This window comes from Giraffa tippelskirchi, chromosome 1 (assembly GCF_054371585.1).
Source record: "Giraffa tippelskirchi isolate mGirTip1 chromosome 1, T2T-mGirTip1v1.2.pri, whole genome shotgun sequence".
In the NCBI taxonomy this organism is placed as follows: domain Eukaryota; kingdom Metazoa; phylum Chordata; class Mammalia; order Artiodactyla; family Giraffidae; genus Giraffa; species Giraffa tippelskirchi.
The window spans coordinates 206,553,039-206,575,864 of record NC_137275.1 but is presented as its reverse complement, the minus strand read 5'-3'; the positions used below and the strand labels follow the sequence as shown (position 1 = coordinate 206,575,864).

The 22,826-nt window shown below is 42.4% G+C and overlaps 1 protein-coding gene across 7 annotated transcripts in view; it reads left to right on the top strand.

Moving 5' to 3' along the window:
- The window catches only part of ALDOB (aldolase, fructose-bisphosphate B), a 39,047-nt gene extending 16,449 nt beyond the window's left edge, over positions 1-22,598 (top strand). For 2 of the 7 annotated variants that reach the window (XM_081573536.1, XM_081573545.1), the window contains 8 exons: positions 13,748-13,869; positions 14,759-14,970; positions 16,004-16,058; positions 16,974-17,134; positions 18,030-18,113; positions 18,961-19,135; positions 19,551-19,750; positions 22,067-22,598. In XM_081573536.1, coding sequence (XP_081429662.1) covers positions 13,748-13,869; positions 14,759-14,970; positions 16,004-16,058; positions 16,974-17,134; positions 18,030-18,113; positions 18,961-19,135; positions 19,551-19,750; positions 22,067-22,162 — 1,105 coding nt within the window. In that variant the 3' untranslated portion in view covers positions 22,163-22,598. Of the gene's footprint in view, positions 1-7,205; positions 7,333-10,341; positions 10,534-11,123; positions 13,870-14,758; positions 14,971-16,003; positions 16,059-16,973; positions 17,135-18,029; positions 18,114-18,960; positions 19,136-19,550; positions 19,751-22,066 lie in introns of those variants that run through there. The other 5 variants (XM_081573572.1, XM_081573576.1, XM_081573563.1 and 2 more) reach the window with 4 other exon arrangements.
- Positions 22,599-22,826: the final 228 nt, after the last annotated feature.

Here is a 22,826-nt window from a genome sequence, read left to right as displayed (position 1 = left end):
GGGAAGAAGTGAGGAGGAGCATGGGAGGTGGGGGAATGGACACCGCAGCCTCTTACATCTGGTGGGTGTTTCAGAAGGCTCTTGGAACAAGGGATGTCTAATGCTTAATTTTAAATTGTTCTGTGGCCACCATGTAATTCACCTTTCCACAAACCGTTAGTGATGTCTGCTGTTAAATGAATTCAACAGGGAGGCCATGAGACAACTTACTTGGCTTCCACCTGTTCCCTATAAAAGCGGTTCCCCAGCTTCCTTCTACAGAGCGCTTCTAATCAGTTAGCATTGCTCAAGTAAATGCCCACATTTTTAATATTCCTCAGTTTATCTTTTAACATTACCAAAGAACTTTGTGTGTGTGAACTTTGTGTCTTTTTTTTTTTTGCGTTTTTATGGGAGTCTGACGAAGGAGTGGAATTTCCCATCCGGGGCACCAAGGCTTGGACAGAACTGGTGCCCTGGGGCTGGAAGAATGACTTCTGTGCTTGGCTGAACTATCAGTGAAAGGAGAAGCTATGAGCCAGAGTGAGCTTAATAATTTCCAAGAGCTCCCCTGGGAAATTTCCTCAAATTAGAAGAAGGCATTGGGCTTTTTGGAAGTTGTAGAATGGAGGTTTGAGCCAAGCATGTGTGGATCTAAAAAGGCAAAGAGAAGGACTTCCCTGGCAGCCAATGGTTAAAACTCTGTGTTTCCAGTGTATGGGGCAAGAGTTCAGTCCCTGGTTGGGGAACTAGTCCTGCATGCTGGGCAGTACAAACCCCACCCCCGTCACCACCACCACCAAAAAGAAAAAAAAGGTGCACAGAGCTGAGATCTGAGTTATATATATCTATTTGTGGTCTTGCTTTCTTTTTCCTACTACATCCAAAAGGGACCTTCTCTTTTGCAGAACCACTATAGGCAGCTAACCTCTTAGGTCTGAGATGGATATGGGAGAACTTATAAGGGAAAAAAGACCCTAGAGACAAGTGCCTTAGTGTTAGGGCATGGGGAAAGGACATGGGGAAAATGGTAACTTTACCTACACACATGTGAACAGGAGCACTAGCAGGAGGTAATTTGTGTTTTCTCTAACCTTGACATTCTAGGATATAATTATTTGTAATAAGTGACTGCCTTTTTTCTTCCTAGTTTTTTATGTGACAGCTTTAACAGTCCTCCCTGGGATCAAAGATCTCTGTTCTCACTTGGCAAATGACCAAAGGAGAGGCAATAAAATGAGAGACAGAAGAGTGTAGGCCCAGGGCAGGAAACAGATTTTAAAAAGGGTGAATACTCCCCTTATTCCCCCCTACAAGGAAACCAGGGCATCCACTGCCTGGTCATGATCATTCGGCATGCAGCCTCCTCTGCTGGGGTGCCAGTCACTGGATGAGGACCTCCCTGGGCTCCCTGCCGGAGAGACAACATGTTCCAGCCTATTATTTACACCTCCAACTGACAGCCAAGTGGGTCCTAGCATGTTTAAGAGTCAGCTGTGCCACAGAGGACAGGCATGCAGTGGCCACGAGGCAGGCCAGTCATGTATGGTGAATGGTGCAGCACAGGAGTGCTAATGAAGTCAGCTTGTCTGCCTGCCTGGTAGGGTGGACCCTTCCTGCCACCCAGCCTGCTTCTAAGTCTGGAAGCCTGGGTGCATAGCCTTCTCTTTTTGTCTTGTCTGCTTCATTCCCCTTTATACTTTCCACACATAATGTTGCCATTTTCTTCAGTGTCCTCTCACCTGTTTCAACCTCTCTCCATCTTTTCCAATGGATAAGTCATTCTTCTTTCCATTGCATAATGGGTGAAAAAAGTTATTCCTCATCTGCAGCTCTCCACCACTTTCTGAGAGGGCACCTCTTCTTGGGTGTAGGTATGCAACTGTTGAGATGGACTCAGCATCCAGCTTAATTTTTCTGCATAGTAAATGGAGAAAGCTTGTGAGAGTGAGAGTGAGATGGAAGAATTCAGGATGAAAGGCACAGGAGATGATGAGATTGAGTGCTGTGGGAGCAAAAATTTTGGAACAACTCCTCTTTGGTGATAGAAAGAGAGAAGGGAATTTGGAGAATGTGGGGAGGAGAAAGAATGATTATGCTGACAGCAATATCTGCTATTTATCCAGTACTTAATTTTTGTTAGGCATTATACTTAGCTCCTTTTGTTCATTATTCAATCCAATCCTCCAGCAATGTTGTAGGCTAAGTTTTATTATCCTTTTGCTGCTGAGGGAACCAAGGCTCAGCAAAGTTAGAGAACTTGCCCAAAGTAACACAGCCGGGAAGCTGTGAAATTCAGTGCAGGTTCTAGCTGACTTCAGAGTTCAAATTCATAATGACTAAATTATAGTGACTCGCCAAGAAAATGTATGACTGGACCTTCAGAAAGGCAGAATGTTGAGCTTCTAAGTGACTAGATTTATTACCTGGGAGGCTCAGTGACCCTCTTCTTCTTTTCTGTGAGAGGGTAGGTGGCACTGAGGTGGCCGCTAAGCCACTGACTGGCCTGCCGTCTGCATATGCTGGTTGGCTGCCTGCCCCACGGTGTCTGGGCCTTTTGTTCAGCTTTCATGGAAAATGTGATTCTGGATCTGGTCAGCCTGGGACTTTTCATTCCGAAAGAGTGCTGAGGTAGCATAAAACAAACCCAAAGAGTAGGGAATAAGAGATAAAGGATTGGAACCAACCAGTTTCTTTCATACATACTGGTATTTTGAGAAACTCTAGTCAATAAATAACCCATTTCAACAATACTTCCCCAAAGAAAACTTTCTATGGTCTTATTCAAGTTTCTCATATTGATGTTTAAAACCATTTCCTTTGTTTTAGGACAACTTTGTGTGTAAAACACATGCAATTTCAGGGGACAAGACCTCAGAATATTAGAGCCAGAAGCAATCCCCTCCTTCACTGTACAGATCATGAGCTCAAGGTCCCAGGATGACTTTAGAGTCACAGGTCTATATCTCAGTCCTTTCCCTGATGCTTTACTAATGGTGTAATAACTCTTTAGCCAGAGACAGGATCAACTCCCTTCTCTAAAAACGCTGCCTACCCTGGCGATGGATGTAGTGGGGATTAAATGAAGTGTTCTACCTGAAGTGCCTAGAAAAGGTCCTGTAAGAAGTAAATGCTCAGCAAATGCCTGGGCCCTTTCTTGGGCCATGTTATTCATCTATTCAGGGTAAAGCAAAGGCCAGAACCTTGTTTTCTGGTTCCCCAGTGTGTATGTGTGTGTATGTGTGTACATGCTGCAGAGCAGTGTAATGTCTGCTTCCATGATTTGCTACCCTTTGTAATTCTATTAGGCTTTATGATATTCCAAGCACTTATTTAGATGTTATTGTTCAATCAGTGCAACAAAACAGTAAAGTTGGTAGACAGGGATAGTATCACTAGATCCACTTTACACATCAGGGAAGGGAGACTGGGAGAATGTGACTTCCTTCAGTCCCATGGCTAGTCAGGGGCACAGTTAGACCATCGGGTAGTTTTACGAAAGAGATAAGGAAGGGTGAAAAAAATACTAAGCTGGAGGTCATAAATGACATAAGTAACTGATAATTCTGATTAGATAGTGAGAGAAAAAATGGACTTTGAGATGATTGAGCAAAAGACCAAGAGAAAACACTGACAAAGCAGTAAACAACCCACCATGGGGGACTGGGAAAAAGTAACGGTGGTGGTCACTGCTGACCACAGAGTAACTTTCCTGTCAGGTAAGTACTGGTTACTCAGCAGTTCTGAAATTCCCCAGCCCATTCTTTCCAACTCACTCTGCCTCTACAGCATCCTAACTGCACACTCTTCTTCAGACAAGAAAACTGAAACTTTTTTTAAAAATCATATTTCAGTTTGAACTTTACTCTCTAGTCTCAAGGTAGTGGTATTCTAAACCCTAGGATTTGGATTGCTTTAAACTTATTCATCTGGGATATATGAACACACACAGGCACTCCAGTCTTCCTAAAATACACATAGTTCAAGCATGATAATGATACAGAAAAAATTCACCATGAGAAAATGAAAGATGATCCGTTACTCTTCCATCCCCACATCTGCTGCACCCAAGGGCTCTTGGCCCTGGGCTTCATTCTGGTGCTATAAGTTTATACCCTCAGATTCTGAGCTTTTTGAAAACCTACTACATGTCTCTCGCAAGCTGACCTGTAATACTCTGTGAATATACCAAATATCATTGGATTGTACACTTTAAACAGGTGAATTGTATGGCATGTGAATTCTCTTTCAATTAAGTTGTTACATTAGTAAAGGATCATAAAAGAATTGAAGACAATCTTAGATATGTGCACACCCATTTTTATAGCAGCATTATTCAAAATAGCCAAAAGGTGAAAGCAGCCCAAGTGTCCAGAGACCAATGAATAGAAGAGCAAAATGTGATATCAATACTTAACTATGTCTATATCTATAATCTGTATCTATAAATGTGTTATATGATATGTATACACACACTGGAATATTATGCAGCCTTAAAAATTAAAAAACAATTTTTTTTGGCTGTGTTGGGTTTTCATTACTGTGTGCAGGCTTTCTCTAATTGCAGAGAGCAGGGGCTACTTTCTCATTGCAGTTTTTGGGCTTCTCTTTGCGGTGGCTCCTCTTGTCACAGAGCATGGACTCTAGAGCATCAGGTCTTCAGTAGTTGTGGCGCGTGGGTTCAGTAGTTGTGGAGCACGGAGTTAGTTGCCTTGCGGTATGTGGAATCTTACTGGAGCAGGGATTGAACCCATATCCTCTGCATTGGCAGGCAGACTCTCAACCACTGAACCACCAGGGATGTCCTATGCAGCCTTTAAAAAGAAGGAAAATCTGACATGTGCTACACCATGGATGAAACTTGAGGGTATTATGCTAAGTGAATAAGCCAGTCACAAAAATACAAAACTAAATCAGTCCACTTGTATAAGATACCTAGACTAGTCAAATTCAGAGCCAGGAGGTAGAAAGATAGTTTCCAGGCGCTGTAGAGGGAGAAGTGGAGAATGGTTGTCTAACGGATACAAAGTATTAGTTTTGTAAGATGAGAAGAGTTCTATAGATTGGGTACACAGCAGTGTGAATGTATGGAACACTAATGAGCACTCAGTTCAGTTCAGTTCAGCTCAGTGCTCAGTAGTGTCTGACTCTTTGTGACCCCATGAACCGCAGCACGCCAGGCCTCCCTGTCCATCACCAACTCCTGGAGTCCCTCCAAATCCATGTCCATTGAGTCGGTGATGCCATCCAGCCATCTCATCCTCTGTCATCCCCTTCTCCTCCTGCCCTCAATCTTTCCCAGCTGCGGAACACTTAAAAATGGTTAAGATGTTATCATTTATATTATGTGTGTTTTACTGCAATTTTTTAAAAGGGGAGACAGGGCTGTGGTTCATGTGTACCGTTTAAGGGGAGCTACAGCCTGGTTGCCTGTGAAATTCCAGTAAACAATGATAGAAGAACTTTCAGAATCTAATATAGTTCTAGAAGAAAGTAATGGTCATGTTCTACCCCTTAAAGTTCTCAGAGATAGGAATTATAGGACAGTTACTCTAGACTTTTCTGACATTGATAGAAAAGGATTCATATATTTATTAATTCATTTATTCACAAACATTGAGTGTGTGCCTACTGTGCTTTAGGCATGGTGCTGATTGCTGGGAAGACAGCGGCAAGGTGTCACTGCCCCAACCCACATAGGTTCTACAGTCTGATGGGCTGAATCAATTAATATGGAACATGACTTGTAAAAGTCCAGAACGTCTAGGCTTTTCATTCGTGTATTTTATAGAGTCTTTCATGAACACTGCGGTAACAGCCACCACTACAACTATCTCTTGATACTTTCGTATACATTTTCTTACTACTTGGCTTGATTTGATTCTGACCTCAACCCGCTCCTCCCACCTCTTAGATTATAAGTTTCTTGAGAACAGGCCAGTCTTATTCATTTTATATTTGCTACAAAAGTGTATCCTCTACAAAAAGTCCCTATAGTGAACAAAGTGCTATTCACCCAGAACCTCAATAACAATTTTGTGAACTATGCTGAGGTAACACTAGCCCTGTCACTGTAACCAAAATAGTGACTGCTGCTTTCAGGGTCCTGAAACCATCTCAGCCACCAAAGCAGGTTGTAATACATAAGGAAATGTCTGTCGTACAAATTAGGAAAGATGTTTTAAAATATGTTGAGGGACTTCCCTGGCGGTCCAGTGACTAGGACTTCTTACTCCCAATGCAAGGGCCCAGGTTTGATCCCTGGTCAGGGAACTGGATCCCACATGCTGCACTTAAGAGTTCAAGTGCCGCAGCTAAATTTCTCTCATGCTGCAACTAACACCTGGCAGAGACAAATTTAAAAAAGGATCATGTTGATCCATCCCCGGTTCTTCTTTGCATTATGAAGATTTGGCCCCATTTTACAAAAGTTCTTTTTCCGTAACATTACTAATCCTACAGTGAGTATAGCCTGAGAAACACATTTATTTGCACATGCAAGTTTGTAGACCCAGACCTCATACTATGCATGAACTCATTTAACTCATGTAAAGTCCTATTCAGGCTAGAAGTATCCAGAGTGGGGCAAAGAGTGAAAGAAATTAGGCAGTTGTTGGAGGTTTTGAAAGTAATGATCTGGAATGATGCCATCTTATTATTGCCTATGAGAAAAGTCTGCAGTCAGAGGCCTCTAAATCAGAATTATGCATTCAGATCCAGTTATTTAGTGAAATAACTGTACTAAATTCCTTGTTGTATGCTATTTCATTCATCTTCATAATCAGTTTCTGATGGAGACATTACCGGCTCATTTTACAGATGGTGAAACTGAGGACTAACAAGATTGGGAAATTCCACAATGCTCCACAGCCTCCAAGTTCACATATCATGACATCTCAATTTTAATCTTTTACTGAGTTAAGAGACTTAAAAAAACTGTAAGCAGTCTGTGTTGCTCAGGAGTTGCTGGTTCTTTAAGATCCAGTAAGCGTCACTCTTGCTTTCCTGAACTTTGAGCTTCAGTTGCACATCAGACCGAGGAGGTGGCCAAATGCTGATGCCATGGAGCAGCAGCAGGTGGCACCACTCGGGCAGATGAATTCATGCACCTCTGACATGCCTGGCCAGTCTGCTGTTCACGTGAAGCTATGCTCAGCAGATCAGGGCCACCATGGTCTGCAAACGCAAGTCATTCTTCCCTGATTAATGCAGATTTAATGTCCAAGGTTACAAAAAGCTGGGAGGAGGAGAGGGAGAGAGCGAATCTCTGCAGTTTGAGGTCACCAAAACGTAAGCAGCTGTCCCTGACTTGGAGTGAGACAGGTACTCCATGTACCTTTCCTGTGACTTAAGGCAAGTTACTTAATCTCTCTGAGCCAGAGTTCCCTTGTCCAGAAAGTGGGGCTAATAAACCTTTCCTCAGAGAGGTGCTAGATTAGAGATCATACATCAAAAGAATCAAGTGCATCATAAAACTTCAAAAAAGAGCTTTTATTATTGTTATTGTTGTCATTATTATAACAAAAATAATTAGTACTAGTAGCCTGTGGAAAATTATTTCTACCATAAATTTCTCAGTGGGTAAAATGTTCCAGTCACAGTTCTGACCACCCCAGCCCTGATGCCCAACAACTATTACTAACCTCACGCTCTATTCTTTCAGCGTCATCCACCTCTTATTCCTCCTTTCTCCTTTGACAAAAGTCAAATTTGATGAAACTTCATATATCTCCAGATCAGTCATCCTAGTCTGATAAGTCAAGCACCAGATGTTTGAATGAGCACCAGAAAGTGTGCCTTGGGGAGGCAGGTGAAGTCAGGAGAGCTGATGGGAACTTTCCATTGTTTAACCCTCAGTTATCCTTAGGACAGGCCTTGGCCAATCTTTCCTAGACAAATGAGCCTCAAATTTGTGTTTCAAACATTTCAATTCCCTTCAATAGTCACATTCAGTGTGTAACACTTTCCACTTTTAGAAGCTGTCTGAGCCTAAACTCTAAACCCAGTGCTTTGCTTCTTTTCCCTTCATTTCATTGATATTTCACTCACTATAGTATTGTACTATATACCATAGAGCACTTTGGTTTTGAGGGTTTTTTCCTCTATGTTATGAGTTATTTCAAAGGAGAATGTTTCTGAGAATTATGCTTTCCTGTGATCATGGTCATTGCATTACTTTTAGATTTCCCCACAAATTTTGCCTCTTTCATTATTTGCCTTAGGAAGCGTATACTATTTTTATTTGCCGTCTCTTGAATTAGATTTAGATCTAATGCTCAGAGAAAAAAAAACCCTGTAGAATGAACTAGTCCTCAGACAGTGCTGTAACTAGGGGAGCTGGTGGCTTACATCAATCACTCTGAGTTTTATTCTAGTTTTTACCAACTTTAAAGACAAAAATAGAAAGGTTGAGAGAGAATGAGACTAAAGAGACATTGTGTTCTGACATTAAAAGCATCGGGGAGCCCAGCTTGGTTTGAGGGGCTGGGAAGGATCTTTGAGTGTCTCCTGTATGCAGGCACTTTACAAACTCACTTAATGCTCTTGTGAAGTTCAGATCCCACTTTACAGAGGAGGAAGTTCAGGCTCAGAGAAGTGAAAATAACCTCAACCTAGGTCATGTGTGTAGTAAGTGTTGGAGCTCAGCTCACATGCTTCCCAGTTTTCCCTGGTGGACTCCAGAGCCCAGTCACCTACTCGCTGCATGACTGCTCCTCATCCTTTGTGTTTCCTCAGTTGTAAAATGGAGAATCTGGATTGAGAACTATGAGGTCTCCAGACGTCCCTTATAGTGTTAACACTCTGTGAGTACAGAGGGTGTGTGAGCATGATTAGAAGGATTGGCTGTTTATGAGCCAATCAGAGTTATTGGTTAAACACCTCTCTACCAGGACAAGGTGGGAAGGAGAGGGTAAAGTTAGAAGAAAAAAACAAACAACAAACCAACTTGGGTGAGAAGTCTATAAAAACTGGGTGTTGCCAAAAGTTCATCCTATTTGGCAGCTGCTGCCTCATCCACAGCTTCTGATAGATCTAAGAGGACTCTCCTCTCTCAAACTGTAAGTAAAGAACCTCCTTTGTCTACCTGGAGAATATCAGGGAGTCAGAGGTTAGTGATAGCACTAAGCACAGAGAGGAACGTTTGTTGGCTTTTGTTTTCAGGAAAAGTGTAATGGTGGCTGAAAGTGTGGTGATCTGTTGAAATGATTGTTTTCCTCTCTACCCATCCTGGTAAATCAAGACGGATCCAGTTACCAGCAGTCCCTGTAAGAGGGCTCTTTTGAGTCTTTGGCTTAGAGAAAACAGCGTGAATAGTCCTATTTGGTTAGATTCTACTCAGTTTTTGAGATGCCTGCTCATTTCTGCTCCCTGCATAACAACTGCTTATTCCAATGATTTATTTACATATCTATCTCCTTATGTCATTTTCTTCATTCTCTTCCCACACCTATTAGTACTTTCACTGGAGTTTCTTTGTCACAGAAATGAACTCTTGGCTTGTATTTCCCTTCGTCTGCACCCACGGCTCAAATGAGAAAACGGAACAGGCATCACAGAGCATAGTCGTCCTTTGATTATGAATTGTCAAACATTTCCCTTATTTGATACTTTCTATAACATTTCCTACTATAGAAAATGTATGAAAATACTACAGCTTGAGATATTTAAAATCAAAAGCTGCTGATGTATTTTTCCACATTTGTTCTACTGTCTGAAGAATAGGCATGTTGTGAGGGTATGTTGCCTTTTAAAATAAACTTCTCTTGAAATAGTTGGGGCTTCCCTGGTCACTCAGATGGTAAAGAATCTGCCTGCAATGCAGGAGACCTGAGTTCCATCCCTGGGTCTAGAAGATCATAGTTACCTAGAGTTCCATTAGCTGATGTGGATCCAGCAGGGGCTCCTGCTCTGCTGCCACCATCGCTTGAAGCAAGGTTCATCTGCAGACAATCCAGGCCCAAGCTAGACCTGAGGTGCTGGGTTAGGGAACAGAGTGTAGTTGCTGTAAATCTAGGGTTCCTTTGGTTTAGGTGCCAATTTAGAGGAAAGAGCAACACTCAGGTCTCTTTGTGAGCTGCTCCACATGTGTTCAAAGGCACCAGGGATCAGGCTGCTCTAGGGCATCTCACTGGACTTGTCAGGATGGAATCAGATACATAACAAAGCTCTGGGCATGTCCCTGCGTCTGTATGTGAAAGTGCTACATGCAGTGCCTGACAATCAGGGGCTTCCAGGGAATAAGCTCCTCATGTCTTCTTGAAAATCCACCTGCCTTGTACATGGAGAAGCAAATGAATTCTCTACACCCTTATATTCTCCAGGAGTTAAATATTGATATTTTACATGTTATTATATTTTCAGAGAGTATCTTTAAAGAAGGCAGAAAGAACTGTACATGTTTCACCTGTTATTCTGCTGAAGAAGGATTGGAAAAAGAATTCCAAGTCATAAGCCAGTAGAATGTGAATTACAGTCCTAAAACATCACAACTTAGAAGGAGTATCAGACGTATTCTTCCTGGGCCTGAATTTCCTCATCTCTAAAGTTAGCAAGGTTGATACAGATACCTCTGAGTTCACCTGGAGCTCTGTTTTCTGTAGTTACCCCAGATTTGCATATGTACTACCTGATAATATGGGGCTTCCCTGGTGGCTCAGATGGTAAAGAACCTGCCTGTAATGCAGGAGACCCAGGTTTGATCCCTGGGTCAGGAAGATCCCCTGGAGAAGGGAATGGCAACCCACTATAATATTCTTGCCTGAAGAATTCCACGGACAAGGGTACAGCCCATTGGTTCACTAAAAGTCGGACATGACTGAGCGAGTAACACTTTCACTTATACCTGTTAATATATTATGTTTAGTAAATAACGTAATATATAAACTTATTTACTGAGAAATAAAACATTAAACAAAACCATAAAGTGAACTATGAGAGTCACCCCACCCTATTTCATTCTGTAGGAGTAAGCTCAGTGTGGTTATTCTCTGCTTATATAGACCCATAAACAGTATGTGTGCATACCATTTTTTTTTAATTTAAAAAAGAGTGACATTATGTATTGCATACTTTTCTGAAACTTGCCTTTATTTTTTCTTAATCATATAATGTAAACAACTTCCTATCACACTTTTTAAAAAGTTGGCATGAGACCTCAGTAAGCAGAGGCTTAGGGACACAGAAATCATTCTCTATCATTACCCACTTCCAGCTGGCCTTCTCTCATCCAGTGCTGAACATTAGCCTGTGACCCTGTTTTATGATTAACAGAGAAGCAATATTTGTGCTGATGTGGTACAGAACTTTAATCCCTCTGTAGAAGTTTAACTTCTCGTAAACAGTATTGGTTCGATTTGACCTTTTCTCTGTTTATTTATTTTTTTTTTTCCTAGTTGAGTCAGCACACTCAGACTGAAGAAAATCACTTGGTAGTAAACAGAAATATGGAAGTCCCTTAGGGAATTATTTTTTTAATTAAAAAAGTGAGAAATACTGATTCCAGGCATTTTTCATAAAGCCTTATAAAAAGCATCCTCATGTTTATTATGTGATTCCACAAATACATTCTAAGCAACTACAATGAGTCAGTTGCTCACAGATCACATGTGATCCATCTGGCAGTGAGACAACCAGAACAGATATTACAGCCATTTATTCCATAGTAAGCTAAGACTCAGAAAAGTTATCAATTTGTCCATGGTCCTAGTGAGGAAGAGGCAGAGCTGGTCCTTGAACCCAGGTCTGTCTAATCTACTTCTGTGTAAATGCGTCAGATATTTATGAATCGGTAATGTGGTGTGGGGTTAATGATACATAGCTCAAGGATTTTTGCACTCTGGGGGGAATCACCAAGGACATTTGAGTCACCCAAAGGCTAGTTTCTTTCTCCAGTCTCACTCTTTATGTGGAAGAGGGAGTATTTCTCCTTATCCCAACATATGCCGTATTAGCTATTTGTCCTTGGACAAGTAATTAAACTATCTTACATTCTTTTCTTACTTATTATATGGCAGAGGGTGCAGAAAAGGGGGAAGCCTGGCTACCTTTTGAGGTTACTGTGAGGGGTGCACTTTATAGTGCAGGTAAAGCAATTAGCAGAGTACATGGCAGTAGATAGCATTTGCTATTATTGGGCTATGTTTTTCTTTTGTTTTATTAAGGAAACATTATTTTTTGGTATTTTTCAACTCCTTTATGACAGGAGAAAACTTTAGAGGAGAAATCTAAACTGAGAGAGAAAATTTGTACTTTGGCTTGAAGTTCACCAACCTCAGGCTGGCTTAAATCTGACGTGAAGATCTGGAGATCAGGTCCAAAGTTAACAGTCCCTGACTAAAATTTAGGAACTAATATATAAACAGGGGGAACACTATCTTCAGGTGGCTGGGATATAAAGGGCATTGGAAAATTATCTTCTTTGTGATTATTGCCCAGTAACCTGTCCTGGTACCCCAGTGACAGCATTGTGGTTCTATTCTTGGGGTTAAGTGTTGAAGTAAGAGTAGCCACAGTGAGTGCCATCAGTTATACCTTGTCAGGAATTAGTTCAGTAGCCACTAACTTCTCTATCAAGGGATAGAATACTGACAGCTTGCTTTGAAAAGATACAGAAAATATCAAGATCGATTTGCCATGAGAAGGACAACTGGGTGGGGGACTCTGCCTCATCCTAGGTGGGACCTTGGACAAGTCAGTTAAGTTCTCCGAGTCTTAGCTTTTTCATTAATTAATGAAGATAATACTTGTCCTTGTTGTCTCATTGTTGGATGGATGGAATGAGAACTGAGGGGTCCCTTAGTTTCCAGGAAGTAGGAAGCACAGGACATCTACCCTGTGTGTGAGTATATGAGGGGATAGGAGGAGACCACAGGGTAATCTTCACTACCATTTTTTCCTTTGATAATCCAACCTGTTCTAACATCCAAGATGAGAGTCCTGTGAGCTTGCATTTTCAAGACTAGCCCTAAGTGGCAGCAAACAGGAGCAATGATCCCCTTCAGATGACCACCACTGAGAAGTTGCTTGGGTAGGGGATTTTTGAGCCAGAGTCTCTCCTTGCCAAAGCAGTGAAGCTGAGAATTACTGGCACAGGAATCATCCCATGACGTTGGCATCCTTGGAGCTAATGGGAACGTCCAACCCAGAGGTTGGGAAAAGTCCTCCCCGTCTGCCCCAGATAGTCTCACAGGTGGTTGAAGATAAGAAAAAGGAGATGCACTCCACCCTCTATGTCCCAAAGCTGAAGGGAGGTTAAATTCAAGGCCAAATGGCAGTTTCTCCTCTCAAGCTTGCTGCCTAGACAATACTCTGGTGGGACTATAGGTGAACAGAGTAAAGTGAGGAATGGCCACAGAGGTGGAAAGTTTCACTATCCTGGCCTCAAAGTCAGCCAGGGTCTCTGATGGCACCAGGAATCCAGAGAATAGAGAGACAATCGATTACTGCCATGACCCCTGTTTGTCAGATTTAAGCAGATCACTCATTAGCTGGTTGAGTTTCAAGATCAGTCATCCCAGCAATTTCCTGAAAGACATTCTGTTTAGGATCACCATGACATTTGGCATCCCACTTTCATCCATTATGGCTAATTGCAACTGCTTAGATTTCAAAACAGAACAGACCTTATTTGTTTAGCCAGTTGTAGAAATGGGCCAGAAATGTCAGAGAGGCCTGTGGGGCTTTTCTGCACGCTTGCTGTCTTGGGCATGAATGCATGTGAAAGACCCACAGTTCTATTCACAACTAACTCTCCTACACTCTTTTGCAGACCTGTCACCATGGCCCACCAGTTTCCAGCCCTCACTTCAGAACAGAAGAAGGCACTCTCAGAAACTGCCCAGCGCATTGTTGCCAATGGGAAGGGGATCCTGGCTGCAGATGAGTCAGTAGGTGAGTGTAGGAAACATCACACTACAACATACTAAACATACTCCTGGTCCTCCACTTAGCAAAGGCAACTTGATCGTATTCTCTCTCCTCTCAGAGAAAGTAAAGGTTTATGTACACCCGAGGGGGAACAGAAGACTCAGTAAGCACAGACCTTTCACGTCTTGTCATTCCAGAAGGCAGATTTCTGAAAACCAGGTGAACAGGCTCAAGTCCTCCATTTTAAGACCCCCCTTGCCAGGAATGATCTACATCCAAGCTGTAGCAAGGCCAGGAACTCAGTAAGCCGGATGAGACCTCTGCGCTGACGAGAAGTCAGTGTAAAGCCAGCCAAGGATGGGTGGTGAGAGCAGCGAAGTGTCAACATCAGGAGTGGGGCAGAGCCTGTGGCTGAGAGCAGCTCAGGATGGCACAAGGGAGGGCCTCACTGGCCCCCCGATAAAATGACAGGAGTCAGAGAAGTCAAGAGCCTGCCCAACCAACCCCTCCTTCCACTGTCTACACATCCGGTCAGATCAGGGCTGGGCCAGGAGAGAGCTAAAGAGGCCTGAGGGCCTTGCAGCCCCATTTGTACCCAATGGTGGCATACACCTTAATGACACACCCAGCACATGTGCTTCCTCACCAGCATCGTGACAGCAGCCAGGTCTTTTCCTGGGGAGACATAAAAAAGAGAGAGGAGCCCTGAGTTGCTCAGTCATGCCCAACTCTTTGGGACCCCATGGACGGCAGTCCACCAGGCTCCTCTGTCCATGAGATGGTCAGGAGCTCTGAAGATCTGAATAAAAAAGAGCATTGCTGTCCATCCTGGTGAGGATCAGTGGTTGACATGGAGGGGGTTGGCAGGGAAGCACCAGCCTGCTCCTTACGCTGCCTTCACCCGCCCATGTAGGCACCATGGGGAACCGCCTGCAAAGGATCAAGGTGGAGAACACGGAAGAGAACCGCCGGCAGTTCCGCGAACTCCTCTTCACTGTGGACAGCTCCGTCAGCCAGAGCATCGGGGGTGTGATCCTCTTCCATGAGACCCTCTACCAGAAGGACGGCCAGGGAAAGCTGTTCAGAGACATCCTCAAGGAAAAAGGGATCGTGGTGGGAATCAAGGTGAGTACATCTCGCTCTCACCTAACCACAGCCACACTCCCAACACAGAGGCTGGGACAGGGCCAACACGAGGAGCCCTCTCATCATCTAATTGCTCTTCTCACCCCTTTCCATCCTCACCATCCCACTGAGAAACAGATCCTCTTCTAGACCTTTCCAGTACCTTCTTCTTTCAACCATTTTCCTACAAAGAACTTAATCTCCTTGTGTCTCCATTTTCTCATTTCTAAAATGGGAATAATAAGTACCTTCCTCACAAAGTTCTTATAAAAATAAAGGGAGCTTGTAAAACAGTGCCTGTCACACCATTATTATGTAGTTCATGATAGTTATTACCGTTAAGACACTTACTGTTCTACTCTAACTAGGTCTTCCAAAACTTCACGAACTTCTCAAGAGTGATCATTCATATTTGTTGAATACTTACAACTCCAGGCGCTCATTTACTCCTCCTCACAACCTCTAGAGATAGACTCAATTATTATCCCTATTTTAGAGATGAGGCAAGAAAACAGAATTACAGGGAGTAGTATAACTTGTCCACAGCAAGGTAAAATTGGAGCCAGTTCAAACCCAGACTGCTGCCTCTTGGGCTCATGACCTTAGCTTCTGTTATGTTGACAGAAGAGGCTGCATCCCTATTCCTCTTAGCTCCTGTAATAGCATAGGGCTTAACATGTGCAGTGCTCGATAAATGTCTCTTGAGTAAATGAATGAATCATTTAAAGGAAGTGGCTCTTATACAGGCACTTCTTCATCTCAGGTGCTATCAGATTACTTCTTGCTTCTCAAACTCCAGGCCTGTGCTTTTCATACTTTCCATCCTCTTAGGGTTGATACTCTTACACTGTTCTTTCCAGATAACTTCACTTCTACTGTGCACTGAATTGTGTCCCCTCAATGACTAACATACCTTCCTAATTCAACTCCTTGGTTTGTGAAAGATGAGAACTACTATTTAGCACCAGAGGCTCTGCTTGTATTTTCCAGAGACACCTGACACCTGCTAATTGTTAATTATTTATATTCACAGTTAGACAAAGGAGTTGCTCCGCTTGCAGGAACAAACAAAGAAACCACCGTTCAAGGTGAGGATTTTGCGCACTGATATGAATCATGCCAGTATAGGCCAGAAATGAAGACAAGCAAAGAAGTGATGGAGGGAAACAAACTGTGAATATCACACTAGTTTTAGAGCCACATACCTGTTCTTCAGCCCTAGCTACTCTATTTAATAACTGTATGCCCTCAGGCTAGTCACTTAAATATTCTGAGTCTCCATTAAAATGGATAGTAATATCTACTTTGCAGAATACTTGTGGGGATTAAAGTAGACACTGCACATAAAATGCTTATCACAGTGCCCTGGACAGAGAAGATACTTTATACTTGGGAATATTATTATAGAAAAATCTAGCAGCAGTAAAGAGGAAAGATCCCAAGCTATGGGATCAGACACACTTGGGTCTGAATGCTGCTTCCATCACTCACTAGATAGTTTTGCAAGGTTTATTACTGCCCAAGAGATAGGTATAAACCATAGCATTGGGTTAGCTAAGCAGACTTTAAATCTCAGCTCTGTCTCTCTTCAGCTATTCAAACTTGAAGTTACTTTACCTCTCAGAGCCTCAGTTTTTGAATCTGTAAAATGAATATACAACTATGAGTTATATGACTATTAGGCTGTAACAGTATAACAACTATTAGAGTTGTTATGATTATTAAATGAGATTAGATGTGCAAAATATTTAGAATCATGCCTTGGAACACAGTAAGTACTAAAATATTAGTTTCCTTTACTCATAGAGTATACAGTATGTATATCAAAATTAAATTTGTTAAACACAGATCTTTTTTTGACTTAGTGCTCGGCTGTTTATTTCTTTGCTGGATGTTTTGGGTCCTCAAGCTCTGTGACTGAATGCTAAGCAAAAGGGGAACTCCTTTACTTTATCAGTAGCAGTCAGGGATGCAAAGAAGCCTTTCTCTCTCATGACTTGCAGGGCTTGATGGCCTTTCTGAACGCTGTGCTCAGTATAAGAAAGATGGTGCTGACTTTGGGAAGTGGCGTGCTGTGCTGAAGATTGACAACCAGTGTCCATCCCATCTTGCTATCCAGGAAAACGCCAACACCCTCGCCCGCTATGCCAGCATCTGTCAGCAGGTGCTCTTCCTTACCCTTGGCCTCCAATATAGTAGGCGAGAGTTTTCTTCAAAGCCCAACTTTCTAATTGTACTGTAACCATACATGATCCTTCCTTTTCTCTCACCGCTATATCCTGATGGCATTTTTTTTAAACTACTTACACTAGGTGTGGTAGAGTAAGATTTGGTTCCACAAGTTAGCTATGAATCCAAACGGCAAACATCATCAAGTGTGGCCCTGTACCAAAGCACTGTAAGCTGAGTCTTGAAAGCAATCGTCTCTTGAGGCCAGGGCATTTGCTTGTCCATGCTCCACCGTGGCCAAGGACACAATCGTCTTAAATTCCCAGGTCAAGGGTGACAGCCTTGATCTGGTTCCAACTCAAATAATTTGTTGGAGGATGGTAGCTTGATGCTAAAGTTTCCAACCTGTTGCGAAGTGCCTCTGGGATCCAACTTAAGTCTGATTTGCTTGTGTGGGTGCAGTGCTGGGGTTACCTGAATTGTGGGCACTTGGAGCTTCCCAATCAGAATTGAAAACATTGCTTGAATTCCTTAATTAACCTATACAAGAGGCATCTTTATTGGTGATTTAAGCTTGCCTGTCCTAAAAGGATGACATACAGATTCTGAGGTAGTAGAATAGTCTTTAGAATGACATGCAGAAATAGAGTTTGCATTTACTATACCCCATTTCCAGGAAAACTTTTTTTTTTTTTTGCTCACTGTTCTTTTTTGGCTAAACCACAGATGCTCACTAGATATCCCATTAAATTTATTTTCAATGACTTTAAGTTATTTATATGATATTTCTCCATAAGGGCTTCACCCTGTACCAGTTGGAATGTTAACTATCTTAAAGAAAAGATCCCAGTGAACAGAGCTTCATTCTGTCCCCTCCATTTTCTCTTTAGAATGGTCTGGTACCCATTGTTGAACCAGAGGTAATTCCTGATGGCAGCCATGACATGGAACACTGCCAGTATGTTACTGAGAAGGTAAGTCTTAAACATAAAGGTGGCAATGGTGGTTAAAAAATCTGTTTTTAAGTAACAGTTGTTACTTATATATCAGCTGTTACATGTGAAGTATTCTACGGTTAGAATCATTATGTAGTGTTGAGAAGGTAAGGAGGTATTATCAAAACTTCCACTTTTGGGGGCACATGGTATACTCGTGAAAAAACAGAAGATCTACATTACCAAGACTAGGGTTTAAGCATCCATATTCCCAGTGTGGGACCTGGGTCAAGTCATATTATCTTTTTGGACCTCATTTCCATTATGTTTAAAAGATTTTAAAATAAGATGAGGCTTCCATGAGAAAGTGTAATTAGAAGGTGATTTTTTTCACATATGACTCTAAATCAGTCACATACATCTATAAGAAAGCAAGAAAGTCCTCAGTTTCTCCACTTGAAAAATGAGGTGGACTGAAATGAGCTCTGAAAGCACTCCTGTCTCTAAAATTTATATTTTTATGATCACTCAGCTTCTATGGAGATAGATAATGGAGGCTGATTTGGATGTCCCCAGCGAATTAAATCAAAGCAGACTCAATTGACCAAAGAGAGTAACGGGAAGGAAGGAGTGAGGGGCTTCTGGGAAGCAGAGCCTCCGGGTAGTCCATGCAGTGAGCAGTTAGGGGAGGGGCAGCAGGGACAGGCTGGCTCGGCTGCGGTTTGCAGGCATCACCCTGATTGAGCCTAAGGGCTGGTTGGGAAGCTTCGGCCAAGCAATGTGTGGGAATTCCTGCATCCTCCTTCCCTGCAGTGTAGAAGCGCCATGGTCAAATGACTCTATGGCTGGCTCTGGATTTCACCTATGTGGGTCTTTTGTCCTTCAGGTCCTGGCTGCTGTATACAAGGCCCTGAATGACCATCATGTTTACTTGGAGGGCACCCTGTTGAAGCCCAACATGGTGACTGCTGGACATGCCTGCACCAAGAAGTATACTCCAGAGCAGGTGGCAATGGCCACAGTTACAGCTCTCTACCGTACTGTTCCTGCAGCTGTTCCTGGTAAGATTTTCTTTCTTCTCTAACTTGAGGTCTTAGTCCTCATTCTTTGAAGGAGTGCCAGAAGCATTTGCATGTGTCCAGGACTCTCCTTCCAGCCGTGAAACAGATCTCTGCTACCTCACAGGTAGCCAACACTTCCTCCTCAAACTCCATGATGCCACCTATCCTAAGTCCATCAAAATACATACAATACATTGATTTCCTCGGCATTTCACTGCCCTCTTATTTACTAAATCCCTTCTCTCCTCAGCCCAGCTAGCCTCAGCAAAGGCAAGCTAATTTCTCCAACCTAGTCCCATGCAAATCAAGTGGGGAAAAGATTGAGACATGACATTTCTTTTAGGCTCCTTGGTTGCTTTCTCAAGCAGGGCACACAGCCAGGATTAGTGGAGTGGAATGGCTTCTCTCCTTTCAGGCATCTGCTTTTTGTCTGGTGGCATGAGTGAAGAGGATGCTACTCTCAACCTCAATGCTATCAACCTTTGCCCTCTACCAAAGCCCTGGAAACTAAGTTTCTCTTACGGACGGGCCCTGCAGGCCAGTGCCCTGGCTGCATGGGGTGGCAAGGCTGAAAACAAGAAGGCAACCCAGGAGGCCTTTATGAAGCGGGCCCTGGTAAGACACTTCTTCTTATGTACCTAATCGAGTGGATACTTGGGACCTGGCTCTCATTGCTTTCTTCAGGCCATGATGGACTCCAGAGAGTGTCTACCAGGCATTTGAAATTGTGGCATTAGAGCTTAGCAGGAAAGTCAAGGCTGGAGAGAGTTTTGAACTCTCCTACACAGGGAGTATAATTGATGTTAGTAGATTGAAGGACAATTTCCACAGAGACACTTTAGAGGGACAATGAGGGCCAAGGAATGAACATGGGATACCTTTCATTTTGGGAAGATGAAGAGGAGAAGCCACCAAGACAAGCAGTGATAATATATATTAAGATGAACTAAGGATTCTAGGAACAAACAGAATGAAGTTTCAAAGGGTCAATAACAGCACCCTACAAAGAGGTTAAAAATAAAGGTGGGAAAAGGCTTTGGAGATACTGGCATTGAAGGGCATATCAGTGATCCTCAACAAAACAGGTTCAATAAAGAAAAGGTACCCATTCAAGATGCTTGTCAAGAAAAGACATAGAAAGGTTACCAGGAACAACGAGGACAAAGAAGGGTCTTATTCAACTACTAACATTCCTTTTTAATTACCTTCTATGAACCAAGGATTGGCTCGAACAAAGCAGATACAGCCAGTGCCTTCAGGGAGCTTAGAGTTTAGCCAAATAGGAAAGAGCTTGGCTTGTTTAAATGTAAAGCAGAAGGATCCAGAGGAGAGATTAAAGATTAGGAAAGGACAGAGACTTAGAGGAAACAGTGTTACATGAGACAAAATGTTAAATACAGGTGGCAGAGTTGGTCTTAGAAAGGGGGGAAGAGATAGCAAAAAAGAAACAGAATGAGTTTGGAATCAGGTCTGTAGAGGTGGAGACATGCAGTGGTTGATCACTGATTATAGGTGACGGCATGTGTTGAGAGTGATAAGGGAATGGAGATTTCGTTCTTCACAGTGGGGAACTTGGACTAGTTGTTGAAGTGGTTGCTAGGAAATTGACCAGAGGTTATGGCCAAACATCACAAGGTACAGTTGAAATGAATTTGTTTGGTACATTAAATTAGATCCTGAATGTTCCTGACAGGTCTCTTAAGCATGTAGGATGATTCAGATCAGCCTAAATGGGAAAGAGCAGGGTTGAAGAATCAGAGTTTAACATGGAGATGGAACAAATTTGAGTGATAGCCTTATCCAGCTTGCTGATGATGATGAGAGGGGAGCCTGGGCAAAGAATCAGGTGTAGTCAAAAGTTTGATGATAAGGCACTAAAGGAAAGGAAGGCTACAGAGAAGCTAAAAACATCATCTCAGAGGTGTAAGAGAGGTGTGAGATTTTAGAGGTAGTGCTTTACCTTTTGATGATGATGGGTGTGGCTATGCTGGTGTGTGGCTGATGAGGTGGGAAGATACAGCAAATATGATGAAGGGATTATGCAAGTAAGGGTTATCCACACAAAAGAAGGGATGCTAAGCTTATCATCTAGAGCATCTAGGCTCTCAAGATTGAGCATGCATCCAAATCACCTGAAGGGTGTGTTAAAATGCAGTTGGCTGGACCCAGCCACTGAGTTTCTGATTCAGAAGGTCTGGGGTCAAGCTGGAGAATTTCCATTTCTAACAAGTGCTTATTTAGGTCCATGAGAAAATCATTGTAGATGTAGAAATAAGTCCTGGAGAGATCAGAAAATGGCAACGGTGACTTGAAGACAGGTACTGCTAAGTGGCATTTGAGTGTTATGACAGGTTTCATAATTCTGAAGTCAACTTTAATTGGAATTTACACAGGGTATCAAATGATATTACAATAACAACTACATAAAAATTATGTATTCTTATGGACAAATATATGTAGAAAATGTAAAACTTATTTAAAAAATTTTTCTTTTTGCTATAGTGAAGCTTCAGCTACACTTGCTTGATGTTTGGCAATATGTCTGGCCAGTTTCCTAGCAGACTACTCAACAACTATTCCAAGGTTCCAAAATTGAAACTGAGATTTCCATTTCCTTATCACTGTGTGAGTGAGAAGTTTCTCAACTTTAATTTCTAGGACAGTTGTTGCAGTATTGCTGGTACTAAAAAGGAACCTTCTTAGTTACACAGAGTTCAGGCTTGCCTGAGAAATGCTCAGAAAACTGGGATTTTAAAAAGGAAGTAAGGTATCAGCATAAAAGGAAAGGAATGGTATCAGCAGCAATATTTAGCAAAACCACTGTATGGAAGAAACATCTACATGAAGGTGTAGCTGGTTTCAAATGAGAAGCAAAGAGGGTCAAGCTCAGGTTGCTCTAACTCGGTCTCCTCTCTCACGCTTGTGTTTTAGGCTAACGGCCAGGCAGCCAAAGGACAGTATGTTCACACGGGCTCTTCTGGCTCTGCTTCCACCCAGTCGCTCTTCACTGCCAGCTATACCTACTAGAACCCGAGGCTCACCATCTTGGCTCTGGCTCTCTGTGTCTTGGTAGGAGGGCTGAAAGGAAACAGCGACTTTTCGACTGACCCTGGAAATTAGATGAAATTAGGTTGGAAACTATTAGAAACACAACACATGTTAATTTCTTAGACACAAGTAGAAAAAAATCAGTTATGGAAACATAAGTCTGAATATCAAGGATCTGATGAAATCTCACCCAATGATTTCCTTACAACGCTTCTAGCTCTCCACACCCCTAAGTGTCTAGCTAAGAAAAGAACAGACTTTAAAACAGAACCAGCTCTCTACCCAGATCACCAAATGAAACACCTCACAAGCTGAGTGCAGAGAAGTGCATCTTATTAAACAGTCTTAGCAGTGGTAGGTTATGAAGGAGACAGCTGTAACCAAAAAAGAGAAATAAAATGTTCTACAAACCTTCGGTTCGTATCAAGTTTTACTTTGTGCTCTTGCTTTCAAAGGACTTGATGCATTTCATTACCTTTAATTCTACAGACCTGACTGCCATTAGTGTCAGGATCCTCAACATTTGTTACTCGTTGGATTAACCTGGCAAAATTAAAAAACCCAGGATGCTCAGGCCACGCTCCAGCCAAGTTTGAGAACTACCAAGCTAGATTTCAAGTTTGAGGTTATTTAGAAATGAAGG